Source organism: Trachypithecus francoisi, unplaced genomic scaffold (assembly GCF_009764315.1).
Source record: "Trachypithecus francoisi isolate TF-2019V2 unplaced genomic scaffold, Tfra_2.0 Lachesis_group11, whole genome shotgun sequence".
Lineage (NCBI taxonomy): Eukaryota > Metazoa > Chordata > Mammalia > Primates > Cercopithecidae > Trachypithecus > Trachypithecus francoisi.
In genome coordinates this window covers 26,883,065-26,908,921 of record NW_022681456.1, presented here as the reverse complement: position 1 = coordinate 26,908,921, position 25,857 = coordinate 26,883,065, and the positions used below count along the sequence as shown (strand labels likewise).

General features: G+C 39.1%; 1 protein-coding gene across 3 annotated transcripts in view; it reads left to right on the top strand.

Annotated features, from left to right (window-relative positions):
* POLR3B (RNA polymerase III subunit B) overlaps nucleotides 1–25,857 on the top strand; it is a 144,666-nt gene that overhangs the window by 5,702 nt on the left and 113,107 nt on the right. For all 3 annotated transcript variants that reach the window (XM_033220786.1, XM_033220787.1, XM_033220788.1), the window contains exons 2-9: nucleotides 608–640; nucleotides 3,222–3,278; nucleotides 3,364–3,428; nucleotides 5,982–6,057; nucleotides 6,292–6,392; nucleotides 12,197–12,288; nucleotides 14,090–14,207; nucleotides 15,840–15,948. In XM_033220786.1, the coding sequence (XP_033076677.1) occupies nucleotides 608–640; nucleotides 3,222–3,278; nucleotides 3,364–3,428; nucleotides 5,982–6,057; nucleotides 6,292–6,392; nucleotides 12,197–12,288; nucleotides 14,090–14,207; nucleotides 15,840–15,948 (651 nt within the window). The remainder of the gene's footprint in view (nucleotides 1–607; nucleotides 641–3,221; nucleotides 3,279–3,363; nucleotides 3,429–5,981; nucleotides 6,058–6,291; nucleotides 6,393–12,196; nucleotides 12,289–14,089; nucleotides 14,208–15,839; nucleotides 15,949–25,857) is intronic.

Below are 25,857 nucleotides of genomic sequence, written 5' to 3'. Positions count from 1 at the left end.
TTGCCTCCTTGACATTTCCACCTGAATGTCTAATGCAAGTTTAACACACCCAAACCAAACTTCTGGTAGCCCCTCCACGCCTAAACCTGCTGTTCCTACAGTGTTCCTCGTCTCCATCAGTTGTAACTTTGTCCCTCTAGTTGCTCAGGCAGTGTAGGAAGCAATCACCATATGTGCCATCCTTCTGTAGCCCTGAGATGAGCTCTGACCAGACAGTAGTTGAGAGAGAGTAGGAGGGAGACAGAACTCCCTTTGGGTCTTGAGAACCAGCTCTCCTACCAGACTCTCTGAGCCTTATTTTCCTTTTCTCAGACTGGCAGACTTCACTTAGGAAGTGTCGTGAGCATAAAAGAAAGGATTGAAAAGTGCTTAAAATGTTGAGTCATCAAGAAGGGATTAAGTTATATTCTGTTTAAGAAATCTGTAGTGTATGTATGTATGTGTATACATATTTATATGCATATGTACACATGCATTTCCATAAAAATGTTAAAATTGTTCTTTTTGTTTTGACTTACTTTCCTTTGCTTATTTTGGTACATTAAAATAACTTATGAAAGTACTGTTGCTGGTAGAGTTCTGATATTCTTCTTGTTTTGGCTCACAGGAGAAATGGAGGCTGCTTCCAGCATTTTTAAAGGTAATTGTTTCGCATTTAATAATAATTGGTTATTTTTCAGATGAAAAGGTCAAGAAAGAAGCCGTTTTTTAAAGATTAAATTTTTGTCATCAACATTTTTTGATTTTGTGTAGCTGTGTTGCTAGGTTTGGGAAATACAAGGAATTATAAGGTAAAATCCTTGCCTGAGAGGTGCTGGTTTGGGGAATGGTAGTCTAATTTTAGAGAGAAGTAGTAGTACATGCATAGCAGCATATGGCACATGATTAAAAACCAAAGTGCTATCAGCAGAAGAGCGATGGTCAGAGAGGGCCACCCAAATGAAGTGAGACATAAACCACATCTTAAGAGAAGAAGGTTTAAGCTGAAAGCTGGGTGCAGAGAGTGTGGCTCAATCAAGGTGTTCAAGAGGAGCCTCCACAGGGTCTGCAGGAAATAGCGACCAGTCAAGAAGAGTTGCTGAATGTGATACGACGTGGTGTCGGGCTTCAATTCAATTTCCAAGAGCTTATGCTAAGAAGTAGTGAGTACCACAGCGAGAGACCACTTGGTACCCGCTAGGATAGCTATAATCAAAATAGAATGTTAATAAGGGTGTGGAGGAATGGGAACTGTCCACTGGTAGGAACGTAAAGTGTTTAACCACTTGGGAAAACAGGCTGGCAGTTTCTCAAATGGTTAAACAAAAAGTTACCACATCCTCCAGCAATTCCACTCCTAGATATCTGCCCAAGAGAAGTGAAAACGTGTCCATGCAGAAACCTGTACACAAATGCTCATAACAGTATTATTCATAACAGCCAAGAGTGGAAACAACCCAAATGGACATCAGCTGCTGGATGGATACACAAAATGCGATATATCTGTACAACAGAGTATTATTTGGCAATAAAAATAAATTGAGTACTGTTACCTGCTGCAACATGGGCGAATCTTGAAAGCATTGTGCTAAGTGAAAGAATGGAGACTTGAAAAATGAGGCTGGTCGCGGTGGATCATGCCTGTAATCCCAGCACTTTGGGAGGCTGAGGTGGGTGGATCATGAGGTCAGGAGTTTGAGACCACCCTGGCCAACATAGTGAAACATCATCTCTACTAAAGATACAAAAAATTAGCTGGGCATGGTGGCGGGCCCCTGTAATCCCAGCTACTTGGGAGGCTGAGGCAGGAGAATCGCTTGAACCTGGGAGGCAGAGGTTGCAGTGAGCCGAGATCACACCACTGCAGTCCAGCCTGGTGACAGTGTGAGACTCCATCTCAAAAAAAGAAAAATGAGTAGAGTTTTGTCTCTACTCATTTTGAACTCTACTCTAGAATTCAGTTGGGTGTTATGGGCAGAGGGGAGAGTCCTGGGAAATGAGGCTGGGAAAGTTGTCGGGGCCAGATTCCTGATCAGATTTGAAAGCCAAGTTAAGGATTTCGCTTTTCTTCTAAAAGCCATAGGAAGCTATTGAGGAGTTTCTAAGTAGTGGATTGACCAAGAATCAAATAAAATGGTCGTAAGGTCAATAAATTTTTTTTTTTTCCCCAGGAGACCAGGTCTTGCTACATTGCCTAGGCTGGATTTAAACTCTTGAGTTTGATCCTCCTGCCTCTGCCTCTGCCTCCTGAGTAGCTGCGACTGTAGGAATGTGACACCTTGCCCGGCCTTTTTGTTATTTTTTAAAAGGAACTGCACATAAATGGAGAAGAAGGTGCTGGGCACAGTGGCTCACGCCTATAATCTCAGCACTTTGGGAGGACGAGACAAGGCGGATCATTTGAGGTTGGGAGTTTGAGATTGACTAGCCTGGCCAACATGGTGAAACCCTGTTTCTACTAAAAATACAAAAATTAGTAGGGCATGGTGGCGGGCACCTGTAATCCCAGCTACTCAGAAAGCTGAGGCACCTGAACCACTTGATGCAGGGAGGTGGACTTTTGCAGTGAGCCAAGATCGCGCCACTGTACTCCAGCCTGGGCAATAGAGTGAGACTGTCTCCAAAAAAAATTTTTATTTTTTTGTTAAAAACTAAGATACAAATACACACATTAGCCCAGCCCAGAATCATCAGTATCACTGTCTTCCACCTCCGTGCCTTGTCCCACTGGAGGGTCTTTATGGACAATAACACACATGGAGCTATCATCTTCTAGGATAACGATGCTTACTTCTAGAATACTTCCTGAGGAGTCCGCAGGAGGCTCTTCTTGAGGAGGGGGTCACTCTTTTCAGAAATACACGCTATGAAATCAAATCAAGTCATAAGTCATTAGGCGACAGGAATTTTTCAGCTCCATTATAATCTTTATAGGACTGCTGTCAGATATATGCTCCATAGTTGAATGAAATGTTATGTGGCACATGACCATACATTCACATACTCATATTTTGATTTCCGAAAGTCAGATTGCTTCTCAAGGAGGAAAACTCTCAAGGATATACTAGTAAGATGATGCAGAAATGGAATGAGAACACACTAATGAAAAAATTTACTAAATAAAATTCATGGATTTTTTTTCTCACTTTGGTTTTGATAAAAATTTGATGTTCACCTATTATTAGATTCCATTATATGATTTATTATTTTGTTGCTAACCTGTTTACTTTCTATTTGTTTAGGTGAAAGGCCTTGTGAAACAGCATATAGATTCATTTAACTATTTCATTAATGTAGAGGTAAGCATCAGACATTAGAAATAGACATAAACTAAGGATTAATTGGAAGCCAGAGTCTTTACTAATGTTGCATTTTCCACTGCAGATAAAGAAGATAATGAAAGCCAATGAAAAGGTTACAAGTGATGCTGACCCTATGTGGTACTTAAAGTAAGGAACCAACTATTCTTAATTTGCTATGTGGGTTACATCTGACATTTTTTAAAGTGAGTGAAGTTGCTATCAAAACTCTTTTAAAATCATTGTCTTGGCCAGGTGCAGTGGCTTATGCCTGTAATACCCAGCACTTTGGGAGGCCAAGGTGGGCAGATCATCTGGGGTCAGGAGTTCGAGACCAGCCTGGCCAACATGGTGAAACCCTGTCTCTACTAAAAATACAAAATTAGCTAGGCGTGGTGGTACACATCTGTAATTCCAGATACTCAGGAGGCTGAGGCAGGGGAATCACTTGAATCTGGGACAGGGAGATTGCAGTGAGCTGAGACTGTGTCACTGCATTCCAACTCGGGTGACAGAGCAAGACTCCGACTCAAAAAAAAAAGAAAAAATAAATCATTGTCTTTTATTAACTATAAAGTGCTCAAATTAAATTTTTAACTGGCAAATTATAATGAGTTATGGTTGGGAAATTTTTGAAACTATTAGATTTTAAATATTTAAATTTTTATTTTGAAATAATGTTAAGCTTAAAAGAAGAACTGCAAAAATAGTACAAAGAGTTCTTCAATATTCTTCACCAAGCCTTCACTGATACTAACATCTTACATAACCATAGCACAATGATCAAAACCAGGAAGTCAGCACTGATATGATGTGGTCTACTAATCTGTAGACCTTATTTGATGTTTTCTCACAAATATTCTTTTTCTGGTGTAGGAATCAGTCCAGAGCTCCGTGTTATGTTTAGTTGTCTTGTATCCTTAGTCTTCTCAATTTTTGACAGTCCCTCAATCTTTCTTGGTCTTTCATGACATTGACACTTTTGAACAATCTAGTCAGTATTTGTAGAAGTTCCTTTAATTTGAGTTTGTATGACATGTGATCATTATTAGATTGGGTTTTACATTTTTGGCAAGAATACCACAGAGGCAATGTTTTATGTTGTTCTCACTGATTCGTATTGGGGTTACAGACGCCAGTATGTTTTATTACTGATGATTTTAACTTTGTTCACTTGGTTAAGGTAGAATCTTCCAGATTTCTCCACTGAAAAGTTACTATTTTTCCTTTTGTAGTTAATAAGTTCTTATAGGGAGATTCTTTGAGACTATGCAACTACCCTTTCTCATCATAATTTCACCAACAATTTTAGCATACATTGATGATTCTTACCTATAACAGTTATTATTGTGGGCTTACCTCATGGTGAACATTTATTTCGATCATTCCTTCTGTATTGATACTGGAATTCTATACGGAACAGTTTCCTCTTGCCCTCACTTATCTCTCTATATATTAATTTATCTCAATTTGGACTTATGGATGTTTTATTTTATTCTGTGAGTACTATCATATATATATCCAGTACTGTCATTTTTCTGTTGTTCAGACTGTTTCAGCTTTGACCATAGGGAGACCCTTCAGATTGACTCCTGTGTCCTTTCATGATGCCACCATTATTTTTTGAGCACTCCTTTGCTTTCTCACACTGTAAGATGTAGTTCATTTGGTATGCCCCTGTCCTAGATTGGGAATCAAGGAGCCCTAGAGTCTCCCTTTTATTGGAAAATAGTACTTAGAATCCAAGATATGGACACTAAGATTTCAGCAGGCAGAGCTCAGAAATATGTATATGTATATGAGCACATACATGCAGACACATCTGTATTTCTTTATCCTATCCATTTTTACATATATTAAAAACCATGCAGACTGATACCTCCAATTTCAGTTCAGCACTGCAGGACTCATTCTAACCTTTTCCCTTTCCTTATTTAACTTTTATCCCAATAATGAGAAATCTGGCTCCCATTATCTGCAATATTTAAAAAAATTTTTTTTCAATCCTAGACTATACATAAAGTTTCAGAATTGTTAACTCATGTCTCTGTGAGATAAAATTTACTAGAGTATGACATCTGTGCACTGTCCTTTTTATCTTTAGCCTCTCAATGTCCAATCACAATATTGTCTCCCAGGGTTACTTACTTTAGTTCTTTTCTTTATTTTTTCAGTATGTGAAACATTATTATGGTTTAAGAGTTAGACTTGCACAAAAAAGTATATTCAGAAAATAGTTGTTCCACTTCCAGTTCTTTCCACCCTGTTCCCAGCCACTCTCCATAGGTAACCAATCTCATTAGTTTTCGCTTTATCCTTTTTATCCTTCTTTTGCACAAATGAGCGTATTTATTTTTTTTTGCCTTTATGGACTCTTCTTTCTTTTACAAATGATAGCGGATCATCAGTACTCTTTGCACTTTGCTCTTTCATGAAGTATCGTTTTTAGGGAGCTGTATGTCCAGTATTTTTGTAAAGAGATTTGTAGTATTTTTAAAAGATACTTTGATAATATTTCCCTTCTTTGTAAAGCTATATGTACTATCACTTCAAGAAGATCTCCAATTTTAATATTGAATTTGTCGTCCTTAGCAAGATAAGCATTTATCAAAACATAATCTTTGTATTTGGAAGGAAAATAGCTTGTTTGCTTTTATGATCTTTGAAGAAGTATAATTCGTACTACACTAATTTGCTTTTCAGATATCTTAATATCTATGTTGGGCTTCCTGATGTTGAAGAAAGCTTCAATGTAACTAGACCAGTGTCCCCTCATGAGGTAATTACGAACCTTACTTTAATTGGACTTGTTTGCTTTAACTCAGAGTCTGCCCTTAATATATACTCTTAAAAGATCATTTAAAAACAGGAGCAGGGAGACATTCTTTTGAGAAAAAGGGATTAAAGTTCAATGTGGGCCATACTTCTCCTACAGAAGGAGCACTTTGAAGTGATCAGGACCCTGTTGCAGAGAGAAGGAGCAGTAACTATCAAATTCCTGATTCTCTTTCAGTGCCGTTTGAGAGACATGACGTACTCTGCCCCTATTACAGTGGATATTGAATATACCCGAGGCAGCCAGAGGATCATCCGCAATGCCTTACCCATCGGCAGGTAAGAAATGAAATCTGTATTAGAGCCACACTGCCTGGATTCCAGCCCCATGATGTGACCCCATTTCCTCATCTGAAAAATGCAAGAAATGCTGCCTGTTTCATAGGTCCAATGAGTCAGCATGTGTAAAGCACTTAGAATAATGTCCAGCATATAGTCATGGTTGTTACTATTTACTAATTGTAAAACCTTTTCTAAAAAGTTGAGGAAAATGTTTCCCTTTCCTACTATAACTCTAAGCTGCTAGGGAAACACTAGGTACGATAGCATTTCCGTGAACTCTCTTGGACAGGCCTTGGTGGATTCCAGGTATATTCTGAGATTGAGTTTTCCTGGAGTTTAACTTTTTCTCATCTGCAAGTATTTAAGGGGAGAAATTACTTATTTGCCTGGTACAAGTTTGGAAATGATAGCATCCACTTGCGTTTTTGCAATCTGCCTTTCCTGATTAGGGAAATATATTGACTCTCCTTTTAGAGATGGACAAAACCCACAATATTATGAGGTCAATAATGATATTAGACTTTAAACTTAGTCCACATAATTTCTGTTCAAGTGTTTTTCCCCCTCTCAAAAGTGCTAAGAGCACTTTTGAACAAATATCCATTTGTTCAATAAATATATACCAACTGCCTATCACTTCTTATGTATGATGCTGAGTACTTAGGTGAGTAAAAGATACACAAAATATGGTTCCTATTGGCTACCTTCATTCACAGCTGTCAGGGAAGACTGGCATATGTAATTATGGCATCATTTGGTAAGGGGTTTAGAAGTCCAGTTTTATGGGAACATGCAGGTTTAACAAATCCTTCTCCTACACTTCCCTCAAAGGAAGGGGTAATTTGTATTGTTTCTCTCCTCGTTCTTCAATTAGAAAAATAAGTAAGATATTAAAATATTCACCTTGGTTTTAGCAGGACTGTTTATCAGTGTTTTTGTTCTTGTTTTTGTTTTTGTTTTTTTGAGACAGAGTCTTACTCTGTTACCCAGGCTGGAGTGCAGTGGCATGACCTCAGCTCATTGCAACCTCTGCCCCCCGGGTTCAAATAATTGGCCAGCCTAAGCCTCCTGAGTAGCTGGGATTATAGGCATGTGCCACCATACTCAGCTAATTTTTGTATTTTTTAGTAGAGATGGGGTTTCGCCATGTTGGCCAGGCTAGTCTTGAACTTCTGACCTCAGGCGATCTGCCCGCCTCGACTTCTCAGAGTGCTGGGATTACAGGTGTGAGCCACCGCACCCGGCCTATCAGCGTTAAGATGAGAACGTCTCTCTTTCTTATATATGGACCATACTAGTGTCCAGTTAAATTTTGGACCATAGCTAAATTATAAACTAGATTGACTGTTGTGAAGAAAAGGCAAGAGAAACTGGAGGAAAACATAAATTCGTAAGATTGATGATTTAAATCCTGGTTTAAAGAGGGGGCTTATAACTAGCATTTGTTTAATACCTGCTTTGTGCCATACTATGATAGGCAATGTTGTTTGGTAGCCCCGCATTCATAAAAATGACCTCTAGTCATTAGAATGCTTATGTGTACTATGCATTATCTAAATTGCATATAGAATCTCATTTATTTTTTGGAGTAAAAAGATTTTAGTTTAATCCAAATTATAGTTGTACTTGGTTAGAAATCAAACAGTACATAAAAACATTTGATTCAAAACAGTAACCTCCCTTCCCTTCCTCACTTTTCATCCCATTCCCAACTTCATGACTATTTCTGTTATTTTTTTCTGGGGGTTATTACATCCATAACTTTATTTTGTGTGTGTGTGTTGCTGGGCGGTGAGGGGGTTGTTTGTTTTTTTTGAGACAGAGTCTCACTCTGTTGCCCAGGCTGGAGTACAGTGGCATGATCTCTGCTCTCTACAGCCTCTGCCCCCCAGGTTCAAGTGATTCACCCACCTCTACCTCCTGAGTAGCTGGGATTACAGGTGCCCGCCACCACGCCTGGCTAATTTTTTTCTTACTTTTAGTAGAGACAGGTTTCACCATGTTGGTTAGGCTGGTCACAAACCCCTGACCTCATGTGATCCACTCGCCTCGGCCTCCCAAAGTGCTGAGATTACAGGCATGAGCCACCGTGCATGGCCAATATCCGTAACTTTAAATGCGATGCTTTGACCTCTATTTCTTGATACATTAACTGTAAACATTATGTTTTGCCTCCTGATATATGGGATGTGGCTTAGCTTACCTGTGTCACCTACTTTGCTTCTCCCTTCCTCTTCCAAATTTTCCTTCTTGTTTTTAATTCTCTTTTTGGTTACTGTAGTAACTGTAATATTCTTATATCTTCATGTCGTATTACGTAACTTTAGTCAGTGTGTTCATTTCCCTTGATGTAAAATGACAATATTCTTATTTCTATCTTCCCATTACTATTTCCTTTTGAACCTAAGTTATTTTGAAGACTTAAGATTTCCCAATTGGTGCTTTATGTCAATTTTTGGAACTTTGTAGAGACCTGTTTCTATAAATGTTTCATGTTTATTTGGAAACAAGGGGTGTTCTCCAGTTGTTTTGTGCCATTGTCTGTGTTTTTCCTTCAGATCAGACTTGTTAATTGTGTTGTTTAGATGTTTTGTATCTGCATTGCTTTTTGATTTGTTTGTTCTATCAGTTACTACAATAGGTATGTTAAAATCTCCCTCTGTGATGGTGGATTTGTCCATTTTCCTTATGGTTTTGTGTATTTTTGCTTTTTTGAAGCTATGATATTAGGTGCATAGTTTAGAATTGTTAAGTCTTCCTAGTAAATTGAACCTTTGATTGTTATACATTTATCTTCTTTATCTCTTGTAATATTCTTTGCCTTGAATCTTATTTTGTCTGCTCTTAGCATAGCCACATTTGCTTTCTTTTGGTTATATTTATGGCATATCATTTAAAAAATTATTGTCTATTTAATCTTTTATATGGGCTGGGCACAGTGGCTCACACCTGTAATCCCAGCACTTTGGGAAGCTGAGGTGGGCAGATCTCCTGAGGTTGGGAGTTCGAGACCAGCCTGGCCAACATGGTAAAACTGCGCCTCTACTAAAAATACAAAAATTAGCTGGGCGCGGTGGTGCACATCTGTAATCCCAGCTACTTGAGAGACTGAGGCATGAGAATTGCTTGAACCCGGAAGGCAGAGGTTGCAGTGAGCCGAGATTGTGCCACTGTACTCCAGCCTGGGCAACAGAGCGAGACTCCATCTCAAAAAAAAAATCCTTAAATGTCCTTATGTTTTGAGTTTAGTTGAAGTAAACTGCATATGGCTACATTTTTTAAAAAATTGTCTTGAGAATTTAGTTCATTTATATTTGTTATATATATAATACATATATACATATATATTTCAATGTATATCTGTCAACTTATTCTATATTTTAAAGCTGTCTAGCTTTTCATGTTTCAAGTTTTTTCCATTTTTGTTTTTGGATAATGGAAGATTTTTTTTTCTCACCCTTCCCCAATTGATTTAAAAGTCATATACAGTATTTCTGATTGTTTATGTTTATCTTAGAAATTTTGAAATATATACTTAACAAAGCTTAAAAATAAACAATATCTTTATTCTCCTCCTGGCAAGAACAAAGACTTTAGAAAGCTTTTAAGTTGGATCAAATCAATCACTTTGACTTACATGCTTTTGTTGTATCAAATTTTTGTTCTATCTTGTTTTGTTTTGGTCTTTTTGAGATGGTCTCACTCTGTCACCCAGGCAGGAGTGCAATGGTACACTCATTGAGTGTACTCATTGAGGCTCATTGCAGCCTTAACCTCCTGGGCTCAAGTGATCCTCCCACCTCCACCCTCCCCGGTAACTGGGACTGTAAGTGCACCACCACACCTGGCTAATTTTTGTATTTTTTGTAGGGACAGGGTTTTGCCATGTCGCCCAGGCTGGTCTCGAGCTCCTGGGCTCAAGTGATCCACCCACCTCGGTCTCCCAAAGCATTGGGAATTGCAGGCATGAGCCACCATTCGTGGCATGTTTGTTTGTTTGTTTGTTTTTTGAGATGGAGTCTCGCTCTGTTGCCCAGGCTGGAGTGCAGTGGCGCGATCTTGGCTCATTGCACCCTCCACCTCCCAGGTTCAAGCGATTCTCCTGCCCCATCCTCCTGAGTAGCTGGGACTGCAGGCGTGCACCACCACACCCAGCCAATATTTTTTATATTTTTAGTAGAGATGGGGTTTCACCACATTGGCCAGGGTGGTCTCGATTCCCTTGACCTTGTTATCCACCAGCCTCGGCCTCCCAAAGTGCTGGGATTACAGGCGTGAGCCACTGCGCCCAGCCTCCCTGTCATGTTTTTTAACCTATGAATTAGAAATGGTTATTGTCTTATGAAGTTAATATTTGTTTATATCCGCACACGTTAGTTTCCATTTTCTTTGCTCACCGTATATTTTTACACATCAGACTTTTGGTTAGTGTTTATTTTCCATCTTCCTGAAGATGATTTTTTTAAACAAATTTATTAGTGAGGGCCTATTAGTACATTAGTAACTTCTCTCAGTTTTTGTCTGGAAATATCTTTATGTTGACCTCATTCTGAGTGAATACTTAGCAGAATACACAAATCGAGGTTGGCAGTTACTTTCTCTGAGCACTTTGAGCACATTGCTCTGTGTCATTGGTTGTTGTGAAGTTATTGTGTATCCTTTCCTTTTTGGTAGCCTCCCTTTTTTTCTGGCTGGGTTTTAAATCTTATCTAATTTTGGTGTTTAGTATCTTGACTGTGATATGCTTAGGTGTAGCTTTCTTTTTATTTATCTTGTGCAGGTGTTACTGTGAGGATTTGTGTCTTTCATGTATCTTTAAAACTTTACAGCTATTATCTCTTTGAATAGGACTTCTCACCCATTCTGTGTATTTTCGCCATCTAGAAGTCTGGTTAGATGTTTATTAGTCACTCTCTCTCTATCCTTCCCTGACTCTTAAACTCTCTTTCATATCTTCCATCTCTATGTCTTTCTGAAATACATTCTCAGTAATTTCTTCAGATGTTTTTTCCAGCCCAGTAATTATATCTTCAGCAATATCAAATCTGTGATTATCCAACCTGTTTCTACATTTTTAAGTCAGTGCTTAAAATTTCCATTTCTAGTAAGTTTTGCTTAGTTCTTTTTCCAGACTGCCTGGTTAGTTTTCATAGCCTGTTGTTACTTAACACTTGGATGCGTTGTGCGATTGCCAAGTAACTGATGAGAATCACTTTGTCTTCCGTGAAGGAAATATTGCTGTCATTTCTGACTCTAACTAAAGCTGTATGCAGAGTTTAAACCAAAAATTTGAGGTTTTTGGTTTTTTGTTTTGTTTTTTGAGAGAGCCTCGCTCTGGAGTGCAGTGGTGTGATCCCGGCTCATGGCAACTTCCACCTCCAAGTTCAAGCGATTCTCTTGTCTCAGCCTCCTGAGTAGCTGGGACTACAGGCACACACCACCACACCCAGCTAATTTTTTGTATTTTTAGTAGAGATGGGGTTTCACCATGTTGGCCAGGCTGCTCTCGAACTCCTGGCCTCATATGATCCACCCATCTTGGCCTCCCAAAGTGCTGGGATTACAGGAATGAGCCTCTGCACCCAACCTGAGTTTTTATCGTCTGTACTAGACAAGCAGCATGCCTGAGAAAATACTTCGTTTTGCTTGGCTTCCATGCAGTTGCTATTTCTCTGCCTTTTCTAACATGGTGCATAGACAGACCCTTGGTGAGGTGGTGTGCACTGCATGTTTTGTATTTTTTGCAGCTTTTACCATTGACAGCCTACATGTGATATTTTCTTTTGTTTTATTTTATACAGAATGCCCATAATGCTACGTAGTTCAAACTGTGTTCTTACCGGAAAAACGCCAGCAGAATTTGCCAAACTGAATGAATGTCCTTTAGATCCAGGTATGTGTGAAGTCTTGGATTTGCCCCACTTTCCTTATTCTTTTATTCTGCTGCTGCTGTTGTTTTAACATTTTGTCTCAAAAACAGTGCCAGCTTTTCTACTTTATGATGAACTTGTTCACAAAACACCCAGAAATTTGTCTCTAGCTTTATCTAGCATTATGCTATTAGTCTGTCTTTCTTTTTTTTTTTTTCCTTTTTTTTTTGAGACAATGTCTCACTCTGTCACCTAAGCTAGAGTGCAGTGGTGGGATCTCAAGCAGTCCTCCCACCTCAGCTTCACAAATGGCTGGGACTACAGGCTTGTGCCACCATGCCCAGCTCATTTTTGTATTTTTAGTAGAGATGGTGTTTTGCTATGTCATCCTGGCTGATCTCCTGGACTCATCCACCTTAGCTTCCCAAAATGCTGGTATTACAGGTGTGAACCACTGTGCCCAGCCCTATTAGTCTGTATTTCTCAAAGACATACTGTTTCCTCTTTTATTTCAGACTTAAGACTTTAATATGCCACATTCTTGTTTATTGCCATGATTTGTCAGTCTTTTCTATCTTTGTCCAGCAGTTTCTTTTGGTATGCCTAAATATTCAAGAATAATCTTCCATAGTTACTGGCCTTGCCTGGTTGAAAAAAATCAAGTATCTCACTTCAGGCTCAAGTATTTCACTTCAGGCTGTTTTAAATGCAGTAAAGCCTGGGGGAGATGAAAGTATTTTTTTGTTTACATTTTTAAAATTTTATTTTTGTGCCTATTTCTAGGCAATTTCTTTTGTAAAATTTCAAACTTAGAACTTAACAGGAAGTTTCTCTTAATTCTTTAACTCATATTTCACAGTGATTTATTTGAACTTATAGTTGCTTTAATCTTATTCCTGTAAAGTTACATTGTTGTAGAATCCCAGAAGTTTTGGAAAGAAGTTAATGAAGAACATGACTTTTCTAGACTATAACAGAATGTTGCATAAGTCGAATATGTTATATTGTTTTTGCTTATATTCTACAGGTATAAAATGAAGTATTACTTTATCCTACTCTGAATTGTGTGCAAAAAAAATACATGATGATGCATGAATTTTTTCGAATATGCAATATTATTTGGAAACCTAATCTTAATCTACCATTATCACTGATTTGTTAGAAAACTTAGAGTAAATTTCAGTTTATATTGAAAATTGTCAGTTACACTTGTACTTAAGAGCTCTGACAACTAATTTTTTTAACTTGTTTGTCATTCACTTTCTACATATGTTAGGGGCTGGTGATTTTTCATAGACCAATAAGATATATTTCCTGTCCTCAAGATTTTATACAAATATAGCTTATTTGTATAAAATCATATACTGATCTTCAGTCCATAAAACAATATCAGATGGGCACAATGGCTCATACCTATGATCCCAGCGCTTTGAGAGGCTGAGGCGGGAGGATAGCTTAAGACAGCGAGTCAGCCTGAGAAGCACAGTGAGACCCTGTTGTTGGAAAAAATTTAAAAATTAGCTAGGCGTGGTGGCACATGCCTGTAGTCCTAGCTACTCGGGAGACTGGGGCGGGCGAATCACTTGAGGTTAGGAGTTCAAGGTTGCAGTGAGCTATGATTGTGCCACTGCACTCCAACCTGGGCAACAGAGGGAGATCCTTTCTCAAAAAATAAAATAAAATCAGCAAACCCCTTTGAATCAAGCGTTAGCCAGTGCCATGAAGCAGTAGAAAAGGTAATCTGATTCAGAAGATTCCTGCCATTACTAAATCAGCACTGGTTGAGGAATAAATGATTAAATTTTTCTTGTTTCCTTTGGGTAGGTGGCTACTTCATTGTTAAAGGAGTAGAAAAAGTTATTCTTATCCAAGAGCAGCTGTCTAAGAACAGGATCATCGTGGAGGCTGATAGAAAAGGGGCCGTTGGAGCTTCAGTTACGAGGTATGAAAAGCAGAGATGGTGTCCTTAAAAAATATTGGTCATTCAATTAGTCCTAAATGGCTATCTTTCAATACAGAGGGAGCCAGTTATTACTCTCTAAAAGCAGGCATTGTAATATTTAAGCTATCTGCATTCAATTTATTATGAAAGTCTGGAAGCATAGGGTATTGATTTTAAAATTTCAGTGATGGGAGTCTGAGACATCATTTGAAAAGTCACTGTTTAAGCTGAATTTTATCTTAGCTTATAGAACATGAAAGGAGATTTTTAAAGAGAAAAAATATAAAACAGCTCTTCAGTTTTTCATGCTCCTTTTTAGCCTTTTACCGTTTACTTGTGTATTCCTGCAGCAGTATGATCAGGGACTATTTGAACCCTAATACTGAATGACCTATATTATGGACTTAGCACCCTATTGTTAGTTTTCTAGACCAGCCTCTCTCACAGTGTACTCATTTTTACAACAGTGTCCCTTTCGAGGCTTCTGTAACTTTTTATTTTCATGTGTAATTTGAAATGTGGAGGTTAATGAGTTCTGGGAATAGAAAGATTTGTGGCATAGATAAGATGTCAGAGTGTAGTAGTTTCCCGTTTGATAACCTACAACGAACTGATTAACCCAGAGTTAACTTTTCTTTCTGATGGAGAGGCAGTTAACAATGATGGTCATTCGTCAAGTACTTACTAGCAGCCAGGCAAAATACTAGACATATTATTTGTCACCTCAGTCTTCCAAGATAAGTGGTACTGTTAACATCTCCATTTTACAACTAACAGGCCTTAAACTCAGGGGTACCTTGACTGTAAGGGGTAGATACTCTTTGAACCCAGATACAGTTAATTCTACAGTCCATGTCTTCCCACTATCTATAACTTTGGAGCCAGGGCAATTTCAATTTGAATTTGAATCCTAAAGCGTTTGTTTTCTAGATATGAGGCACTGGAACGTGCAGTTACTTAACTTCTCTAAGTCTTGGTTTCCTCCTATGTGATTTTGAGAGAATACTTCAAAGTTTGACTATGTAGAAGATTAGAGCTAATATAAGTAATGTGGGTAACAATGCATGGTAGCAGGTAATCTGTGTGTGTTACTCATGTGGTTGATTAGAGCTTTTAAAATGCTTTGAAATCCATTAGAAATTTTATAACTAACACAGATACCAATAGAAGGATATTCCTTTCTTTTGACTTTACTATATACCAAGACTGTGGGTATGTTTTGTTGAATTACTAGTTTAAAAACTCACATAAATTCATTTCTTTTTAATTTCCTCTTTATGGTTAAGGCCCATATTATAAAATTGGCCTTGTATATATGCTCTACACTGGATCAAAGTAATTCAGGTGGAGTCAAAGTGAAGTTGGTCAGAAAGTAATTGTCACTCATTCACACACAGAACTTCCATCATAATCTCAAAGTCAAAGAAAAATTTATCGTGTTTTTAAATGTTCACAGAAGTGGCAGCTGGGCAGGAAAGGGATTGTCTTTTTAAAGTACTTACTAGAAAGGACCTTGTCATTGTTATTGTTGTTGATCAGTTGACCCTTGTTGATTAATGATCATTGCTATTGCATGTTATTAGCTTGAAACTAAGTGGGGATGCAGTTTAACCAACTTGTATTTACTCATAGCTCTACCCATGAGAAAAAAAGCAGAACCAATATGGCTGTGAAACAAGGACGGTTTTATTTGAGGCATAATACTTTGTCAGAAGATATACCCATTGTCATCATATTTAAGGTAAAGCTGCAGCTCTCTTCTGAAAATTATAAGAATTCTTTCTCTGGTTTATTTACATATATAATTAGAGATTTGGAAGGTAAGGAATTCTTGGAGTAGAAAGATTTGTGATATAAGTTGTCAGTCATATGATGTATTTTAAATTGAAAGCTGGCTGGGCATGGTAGCTCATGCCTGAAATCCCAACATTTTGGGAGGCCAAGATGGGCAGACTGCCTGAGCCCAGGAGTTTGAGACCAACTTGGGCAACATGGTGAAACCCCCATCTCTACCAAAAAATATATATATATATATCAGGATGTGGTGGTGTGCACCTCTACTCCCAGCCACCCAGGAGGCTGAGGTGGGAGGATGGCTTGAGCCTGGGAGGCAAAGATTGCAGTGAGCTGAGATTGTGCCACTCTGCTCCAGCCTGAACAACATAGTGAGACCTCATCTCTACAAATAATAAAAACATTGGCCAAGCTTGGTGGCGTGTGCCTATAGTTTCAGCTATTTGGGTTGCTGAGATGGGAGGATCACACAAGCCCAGGAAGTCAAGGCTGCAATGAGCCGTGATCATGCCACTGCACTCCAGCCTGGGCAACATAGCAAGGCCCTGTCTCAAAACCAAAGAAAAAAATCAGCTTATTTGTGAATTGTTGGCCTAGAACGCAGAAGACATTTTCCATAGAAACAATATTGAAATAGATACAGAGATACTGCTGGTTTTGTTCCAGACCACCACAATAAAGCTAATATCACAGTAAAGTGAGTCACACAAATATTTTACTTTCCCAGTGTATACAAAAGTTATGTGTATACTATACTGTAGTCTGTTAAGTGTACAATAGCATTATGTATAAAAAATACATGCCTCAATTAAAATATACTTTTTTGCTAAAAAATTCTAACAATTATCTGAGTCATAGTCTTTCAGTGAGTTATAATCCTTTTACTGGTAGAGGGTCTTGCCTCAGCGTTGGTGGCTACTGACTAATCAGGATGGTGGTTGCTGAAGGTGGCTATGGCATTTTCTTAAAATAAGACATCAGTGAAGTTTGCCACAGCTATTGACTCTTACTTCGTGAAAGATTTCTCTGTAGCACACAATGCTGTTTGATAGCATTTTACCCACAGTAGAACTTCTTTCAAAAATTGGAGTCAGTTGTCTTAAGCCCTGCTGCTGCTTTGTCAATGAAGTGTACGTAATATTCTGCATCCTTTTTTGTTATTCCAACAACGTATACAGCCTCTTCACCAGTATTAGATTCCATTTCAAGAAATCACTTTCTCTGCTCATCATTAAGAAGCAACTCCTCACCCGTTCAAGTTATATCATGAGATTACACCAATTCAGTCACATCTTCGGGCTCCACTTCTACTTCTAGTTCTCTTGCTATTCCCACCACATCTGCAGCTTCTTTCTTCACTAAAGTCTTAAACCCTCAAAATCATCCTTGAGGATGGGAAGCAGCTTCTTTCAAACTTTTGTTAATGTTGATATTTTGACCTCTTCTCATGAGTCACAGATATACAGACATTCTTTTTTTTTTTTTTTTTTTTTTAAGGTGAAAGCAAGTTTATAAGAAAGTAAAGGAACGAAAGAACAGCCACTCCATAGCAGAGCAACCCCAAGGGCTGCTGGTTGCCCATTTTAATGGTTATTTCTTGATTATATGCTAAACAAGGGGTGGATTATTCATGAGTTTTCTGGGAAAGGGGTGGGGAGTTCCCAGTACTGAAGTTTCCTCCTCCTTTTAGACCATATAGGGTAACTTCCTGACGTTGACATGGCATTTGTAAACTATCATGGCGCTGGTAGGAGTGTGAGGACGACCAGAGGTCACTCTCATTGCCATCTTGGTTTTAGTGGGTTTTGGCTGGCTTCCTTACTGCAGTCTGTTTTATCAGCAAGGTCTTTATGACTTGTATCTTGTGCCAACCTCCTGTCTCATCCTGTGACTAAGAGTGCCTTAACCTCCTTGAAATGCAGCCCAGTTGGTCTCAGCCCCTGTTCAAGAGAGAGTCACTGTGGTTCGAACACCTCTGACATATTTCCCTGTTTCCCTTTTATAAGACAACCCTAGTCTTAAGGTTTGTAGAAGGATGAAGACCCATCTTCCATAACTTCTTCAGGCTGAATAGGAATGATGATATTCCTGCCTAACTATTAGGGTCTCTCGTATTCAGGGGAATCACAGATATTCTTATTGGCATCTAGAAAAGAGTGAATCCTTTCCAGAAGGTTTCCAGTTTACTTTGTCCAGATCCATCAAAGGAATCACTATCTATGGCAGCTATAGCCATAAGACTTGAAAGTTGAAATTACTTCTTTATTCATGGGCTGCAGGATGGATGTTGTGTTAGCAAGCACAAAAACATTAATCTTGTACATCTCTATCAGAACTGTTGGTGACTGAGTTCATTATCAATGAGCAGTAATGTTTCTAAAGGATCTTTTTTTCTTAGCAGTTGTTCTCAACAGTAGGCATACAATATTCAGTGAACTATACTGTCAACTGATGCGCTGTCATCCAGACTTTGTTGCTTCATTGGTAGAGCACAGGCAGAGTAGATATAGCATAATTCTTAAGGGCCTTATGATTTTCAGAATGGTCAATGAGCACTGATTTGAACTTTTTCTAGACCCTCACAAGAAAGTCAGCCTGTCCTTTGAAGCTTTGAAGCCAGGCATTGACCTCTCCTGCTGTCAAAGTCCTAGACAGCATGTTCTTTCAATAGAAGTCTGTTTCATCTACATTGAAAATCTGTTGTTTAGTGTAGACACCTTCATCAGTGATCTTAGCCAAATCTTCTGGATAACTTGCCGCAGCTTCTCCATCAGCACTTGCTGCTTCACCTTGCACTTTTGTGTTGTGGAGATGGCTTCTTTCCTTAAATCTCATGAACCAGCCTCTGCTAGTTTCCAACTTTTCTTCTGCCCTTTCCTCCCCTCTCTCAGCCTTCATAGAACTGAAGAGAGTTAGGCCCTTACTCAGGATTATGCTTTAACTTATTGTGGCTGGTTTGCTCTTCTATCCAGACCACTAAAACCGTCTACATATCAGCAATACGCCTGTTTCCCTTTCTTATCATTGATATGTTCACTGGAATAGCACTTTTAATTTCTTTCAAGAACTTTTCCTTTGTATTCACAACTAGGCTAATTGGTGCAAGAGGCCTAGTTTTTGGCCTGTCTCAGCTTTTGACACGCCTTTCTTTCTAAACTTAATCATTTCTACCTTTTGATTTATGGTGACAGATATGCAACCTTTTTTTTTACTTGCATACTTAAGAAGCCATTCTAGGATTATTAATTGGCCTAATTTCACTATTGTTGTGTCTCAAGGAATAAGGAGGCTCAAGAAGGGAGAGAGATGGGGGAATAGCTAGTTGGTGGAGCAGTCACAACACACACATTTATCGATTAAAGTTTTCATCTCTTATGAGCACAGTTTGTGGCACCCCAAAACAGTTACAATAGTAACATCAAAGAACGCTGATCAGCTGGACGCAATGGCTCACGCCTATAATCCCAGCACTTTGGAAGGCTGAGGCGGGGATCATTTGAGGTCGGGAGTTTGAGACCAGCCTGACCAACATGGTGAAATCCCATCTCTACTAAAAATACAAAAATTAGCCGGGTGTGGTGGCACACGTCTGTAATCTCAGCTACTTTGGGAGGCTGAGGCAGGATGATTGCTTGAACCTGGGAGGTGGAGGTTGCTGTGAGCCTAGATTGCACCACTGTATTCCAGCCTGGGCAACAGAGTGAGACTCCGTCTCAAAAAAAAGAGAAAAAAAAAAGATCGTTGATCACAGGTCACCATAACAGTGAAAAAGTTTGAAATATGGCAAGAATTTATCAAAATGTGACACAGGGATATGAAGTGAGCACATGCTGTTGGAAAAATGACACCAATAGACTTGCCTGAAGCAGGATCAGTCTGCAAGCAGGGACAAACCTTCAATTTGGAAAAAATACAATATCTACAAAGCCCAATAAAGCAAAGCATGATAAAATGATATGTACCTGTAGTGACACAGAGACCCATTTAACCCGCTCTAAGACATAAATACTATATACATTCAGTGAACAGTTAAGTTGTCGTATTAGTTATCAAGCAAAATAAAAAAATAGTTGGCATTGTGTGATGCAATTAGTTGATCCTCAGTATTTGCAAATTCCCTGTTTGTGAATTCACTTACTTGCTAAAATTTATACATAACTCCAAAATCAATACTTGCGGTGCTTATATGCACTGACATAGAGTGGTAAAAACTTAAGTCACCCAGCGCACATATTCCCAGCTGAGATTGAACAAGGCAACACTCCGCCTTCTTGTTTCAGCCCTTATGTTGTAACCAAGTGTCCATTTTGCAGTCTATTTAGTGCCGTATTTTTTGTATTTTTGTGCTCTGTTGATTTGCAGTATGAGATGGCCCCCTAGTGTAATGCTAAAGTTCCGTCGAGGTGTTCCAAAGGACAAACAGGCTGTGATGTGCCTTCTGGAGGAAATATGTGTTAGATAAGCTTTGTTCAGGCATGAGTTATAGTGCTGTTGGCTGACTTCAAAGTTAATGAATCAATGATAAATATCTTTTTTTTTTTGAGATGGAGTTTTGCTCTTTCACCTAGGCTAGTGTGTAATGGCGCGACCTTGGCTCACTGCAACCTCCCTTCCAGTTTCAAGTGATTCTCCTGCCTCAGCCTCCCGAGTAGCTTAGGATTACAGATGCCCTCCACCACGCCCAGCTAATTTTTGTATTTTTAGTAGAGATGGGGTTTCACCATGTTGGCTAGGCTGGTCTCGAACTCCTGACCCTGTGATCCTCCCGCCTTGGCCTCCCAAAGTGCTGGAATTACAGGTATGAGTCACTGCGCCCAGCCCACTTCATAGTTTCAAAGTGACTTTCCTTATAGGGTTAAAACAAACGCAACTTTCTTATCATGTTGGCTCAGGTAAACTGGACCCCTTCTGATTGGTTGCTATGAATCTGTATTTTTTTGCCCTGTATTTTTCCTGGAACAATGGTTCAGTGTTTACTATTCAGTATTTGGTATAATTCAGCAACTTGATAGAACATAACTACCGTGGATAATGATAACCGATTATATATAGGTACAAAATGAATCTCGATAACCAGTTTAGTTGAAATGAAGAGCTCAGATTATTTGAGGAGATACTGGATGCTTCAGATAATTTTAGAAATTTATAATATTTATTCAGTTTCAATAGTTATGATAGTGGAAATAATTTTTGAGTCAAAATTAGAGAAAACAAAGGAAGAGAGCCTCTGAGGTTGAAGTAAGTTGATTAAAACGGAAAAGTATTTTGGGTATAAACCTCAGAGGAGTAAGAAAGAAAGGAATGAGTCTTTACTGTTAAAGTTGTAACCAGGTGACAGAGGGTAGGAGTCAGGGAGGAAAGTAGCCCTCAAATCAATCTGATGATGGGGATTTAGGGAGAGAACCCCTGATGGTTCATGAGTATTGAATGGATGTTGACAAGTCAGGTTCTTTAACTCAGGAAACATCCATATTCTAAATGCAATTGTGTGAAGGAAGTTTTAGGAAATTTAAAAATGTTTATTGTAGCCTAATGTGCTTTTGAGTTCTATAAATGAGATGGAGCCATTTTCTTTTCAGGATGATGATGATGATAGTCATAGTAGCAGTACCATATCAGAGGGCCCAGGAAGAATTCTTAAATATACTTTTTCTTTCCTTTCTTCAGGGTTTGCATTTTTTAAGCACAAAAGTAATTTTGCTTTTCTTATAGGGATCCCATAGTGCCCAATGCAGTGTTTTATGTACATAGTGATGAATATTGAAAATTTTTTCTGACGGGGCTGGGCACAGTGGCTCATGCCTATGATCCCATCACTTAGGGAGGCCAAGGCAGGTGGATCACTTGAGGTCAGGAGTTTGAGACCAGCCTGGCTAACATGGTGAAACGCCATCTCTGCTAAAAATACAAAAACCAGCTGGGCATGGTAGCTCATGCCTGCCCCAGCTTCTTGGGAGGCTGAGGCAGGAGAATTGCTTGAACTCAGGAAGCAGAGATTGCAGTGAGGCGAAATCACATCACTGTATGCCAGCCTGGGCAACAGAGGGAGACTCCGTCTCAAACAAAAAAAAAAAGAAAATTTTATCTAATGATATAGAATTACATCTCCAGCAGAGGGCAGTATGTTCCCATGCATCCAAAGGACTGTTTTTTTTTTTAGAAGGTTTTATAGACCCTTGAAGATGCATAGTACTGCTTTCTTCCTACCAGAAATTATAAATTAATTACAATGCATATAATCTTCTATCACTCATGGAAAATGCATGACTAGACCCATGCATACATTAAAATCAGAAAACATATTAAGTACTGCTTTTTGGCTAGGTGATGAGTTTAGTAAGACAGTTTTGCCAGGCGCAGTGGCTCAGGCCTGTAATCCCAGCACTTTGGGAGGCCGGGGTGGGCGGATCCCAAGGTCAGGAGATGGAGACCATCTTGGCTAACACGGTGAAACCGCGTCTCTACTAAAAATACAAAAAATTAGCTGGGTGTGGTGGTGGGTGCCTGTAGTCCCGGCTACTCGGGAGGCTGAGGCAGGAGAATGGCATGAACCTGGCAGGCGGAGCGTGCAGTGAGCCAAGATCACACCACTGGGCTCCGTCCAGCCTGGGCAACAGAGCGAGACTCCGTCTCAAAAAAAAAAAAGACACTTTCTTATGTCAAGTTTGTTTAACATTTATATTGTACATCTATACACACATTTGCTTACATACACACAACTGACTTAAATCCTTTTTAGAATAGGGCTGTAAATTAACACTATGCATATTTATGTAACCAGTAGTTGTGGTTTCAGACTTCTCCCTTTCTGATTATAAAGGCATTCCTTGCATTATTTAAATTTAGAAAACCACTTAAAAGTATATCTACATTTTTGGATATATTTTTCGAGATCATTTTCCTGTGCTTCTGTGATATACACATAAATTTTTATTTTTTTCACTTAACAGTGCATTATGAATAGCTTTCCCTGTTATGGATCTGCATCATGATTTTTAGTGACTGTTGTGTAGAAGTTGCATACTTGTGGTGGAATTTACTTAACCACTTTCCTCTAGTGGGGCATTTAGGTGTCATTTTTTTCCCCAAGGCTTTACTCTTAAATACAACCGTAGGATGACTGTTATATGTACCTGTTTATGCACGTTGCTGATTGTTTTGTGAGACTTTATTCCTAAGATTGGAATTTTTTTTTAAAAAACTTGGTACATGTTGCCAATTATTTTCCTGAAACGTATCCACTACATTCTAATCAGTAAATATTTTAAAATTTTTAGTTTGGATAAATGAGCTAAATATTTTGGTCATGAATGATCACTTTTATTGGTCTCCCACAATAGGTATGTTTTAATAAATTGATGGGAATTTATTTGATAACCACTGTTTAGACTTTTCCATCTGGGAGGCCGCATAGAGTATTGGATATCTTAGAATCAGACAGATTTAGGTTGAATCCCAGCATCTGCACTTATTAGCTCTGTGACCTTGGGCATAATTTCCAGCCTCTTTGAAGCTTGGATAAGTCATCTATTAAGGTGAGAAGTTTGAGAGAGTTGCCGTGAAGAGCAAACAGGATCATGTATTTTTTGAAAAGTCCTGAAAGGGGAGTGCCCTTTTTCTTTCCTTACTTCTCTTTAGTCAGAAACCCTGGGAAGACAAACGGGGATACCAGAAAAGACACATCATTTCTCTTTGAGTGTTGTGTGGCCCTAACACAGACCTTGACAGTCATTAGGACTTGATGGTTGTTGATTGTAACCAACAATTGGCTGAAAGTGACAGGAACAGCAGGGTTTCTCGATTCCATGCTGAGTCTGAATATGACGGAGAAAGCTTTTAAGACATAGATCAGCCTTATTTATGGACTTGAATCACTACAAAGGTTCTCCTGCCCATGAATCTTCCCCACTTTACATTTTGTATTCCCAAGTATGCAGCCTGCACTTATGATGGCATCTGTAGTTAGAAAGATTTTGCAGAAAAGAAGATCAGATTTCAAAGGTGCTTGGCAGTGTTTCCTGGAAACTAACTTATATGGAAATTTATCTTTTTTTTTTTTTTGAGATGGAGTCTCGCTCTGTGGCCAGGCTGGAGTACAGTGGCACGATCTCGGCTCAGTACAACCTCCAACTCCCTGGTTCAAGCGATTCTCCTGCCTCAGCCTCTCAAGTAGCTGGGATTACAGGCACGCACCACCACGCCCAGCTAATTTTTGTATTTTTAGTAGAGACGAGGTTTCTCCATGTTGACCAGGATGGTCTTGATCTCCTGACCTGGTGATCCGCCCGCCTTAGCCTCCCAAAGTGCTGGGATTACAGGCGTGAGCCAATGTTCCTGGCCAAAATTGATCTTCTTTAAAGCGAAACAGTCACAAAGTTAGAGAGGGCCATCACAGTTCTCTTATTACCTGCTGGGACTGCTGTGAGTAGTAATAGATTGATTTTGGTCTGCTTTAAAGAAACATTAGAGATTTCTGAATAGTAGATATTTTAAGAAGTTACTTCCTTTCCCACCTTCACACAGTATATTTCAACCTGTTACCATTAGTGTGTGTATCAGTCTCTTCTGCTCATTAGTATTCTTTGTTTTTGTCTTTAAAAGTCACATTTTGTAGATATCTAAAAAGACCTCATGCCACTTTTTATAGTGCACCTCCCCTTATTTTTGTTCAGTGGTATTGCTGATTTCTAGAGTGTAGGGGACCTGCTGAAATGTATTATCTCTGCTGTGTTTTCGTAAGGTTATTATGTAGGATTTACCTTTGACTTATTAGGAAAAATGATTTCAGATATCTGGAGTACAAAGAGGTCCATATAAAGCCAGTTTTCAGATGTCTAAATTATGTCTTTAAAGTAAAATGGTTCAGCATTTTGCTGTCGTTTCCATAGCAATATGTCATTTATTTGTGGCTGTGACTACTGAAGGCTAAATAGTCATAAAGTCAGTTCGGTCTTTGCAGCTGGTGTGCTTTGATGATAACTTGACTGAGTTATCGCCCCTGTATTTAGTGACTTGATATAGGAAGAGTTTAGTCCTTTTAGAGCAAAGCTTTGGCAGTAATCATGCTTTCTGCACATATGGTGTCATTCACCATGTGCTTGGCATATCTTTGTTTCATAGCTTAGAAATATTTGGAAGGCCTAAGCAGTCTGTTTAGATCCCTGTTAGGACATTGGAGAATTTTATGCAGTTATAAAATTATCACTTAGGTTCAGCACCAGGACGACTTGAAGTGGCAATCCATACGTCAAATGAGGAAAGACCTTTTCATTACAGGTTGAGCGTCCCTTATCTGAAATGCTTGGGACCAGCAGTGTTTAGGATTTCAGGGTTTTTTAAAATTTTGGAATGTTGGCATTATCCTTATCCTTATGGTTGAGCATCTCAAATCCAGAAATCCAAAATCTGAAATGCGCTAATGAGTATTTCCTCTGAATGTCATGTCTGTACTCAGAAAGTTTCAGATTTTGAAAGCTAATCATGGTGGCCTGTGCCTATAGTACCAGCTACTTTAGAGGGTAAGGTAGGAAGATTGCTTGAGCCCAAAAGTTTGAGGCGATAGCGTGCACTGCAGTTGTGACTGTGAGTGGCCTCTGCACCCCAGCCTGGGCAACACAGTGAGACCGTGTCTTTTAAAAAAGTTGGCTGGGTGCGGTGGCTTTGGCCAGGTGTGGTGGCTTATACCTGTAATCCCAGCACTTTGGGAGACTGAGGCGGGTGGATCACTTGCAGCCAGGAATTTGAGACCAGCCTGGCCAACATGGCAAAACCCCATCTGTACTAAAAAAATACAAAAATTAGCTGGGCGTGGTGGCAGATGCCTGTAGTCCCAGCTACTTGGGAGGCCGAGACAAGA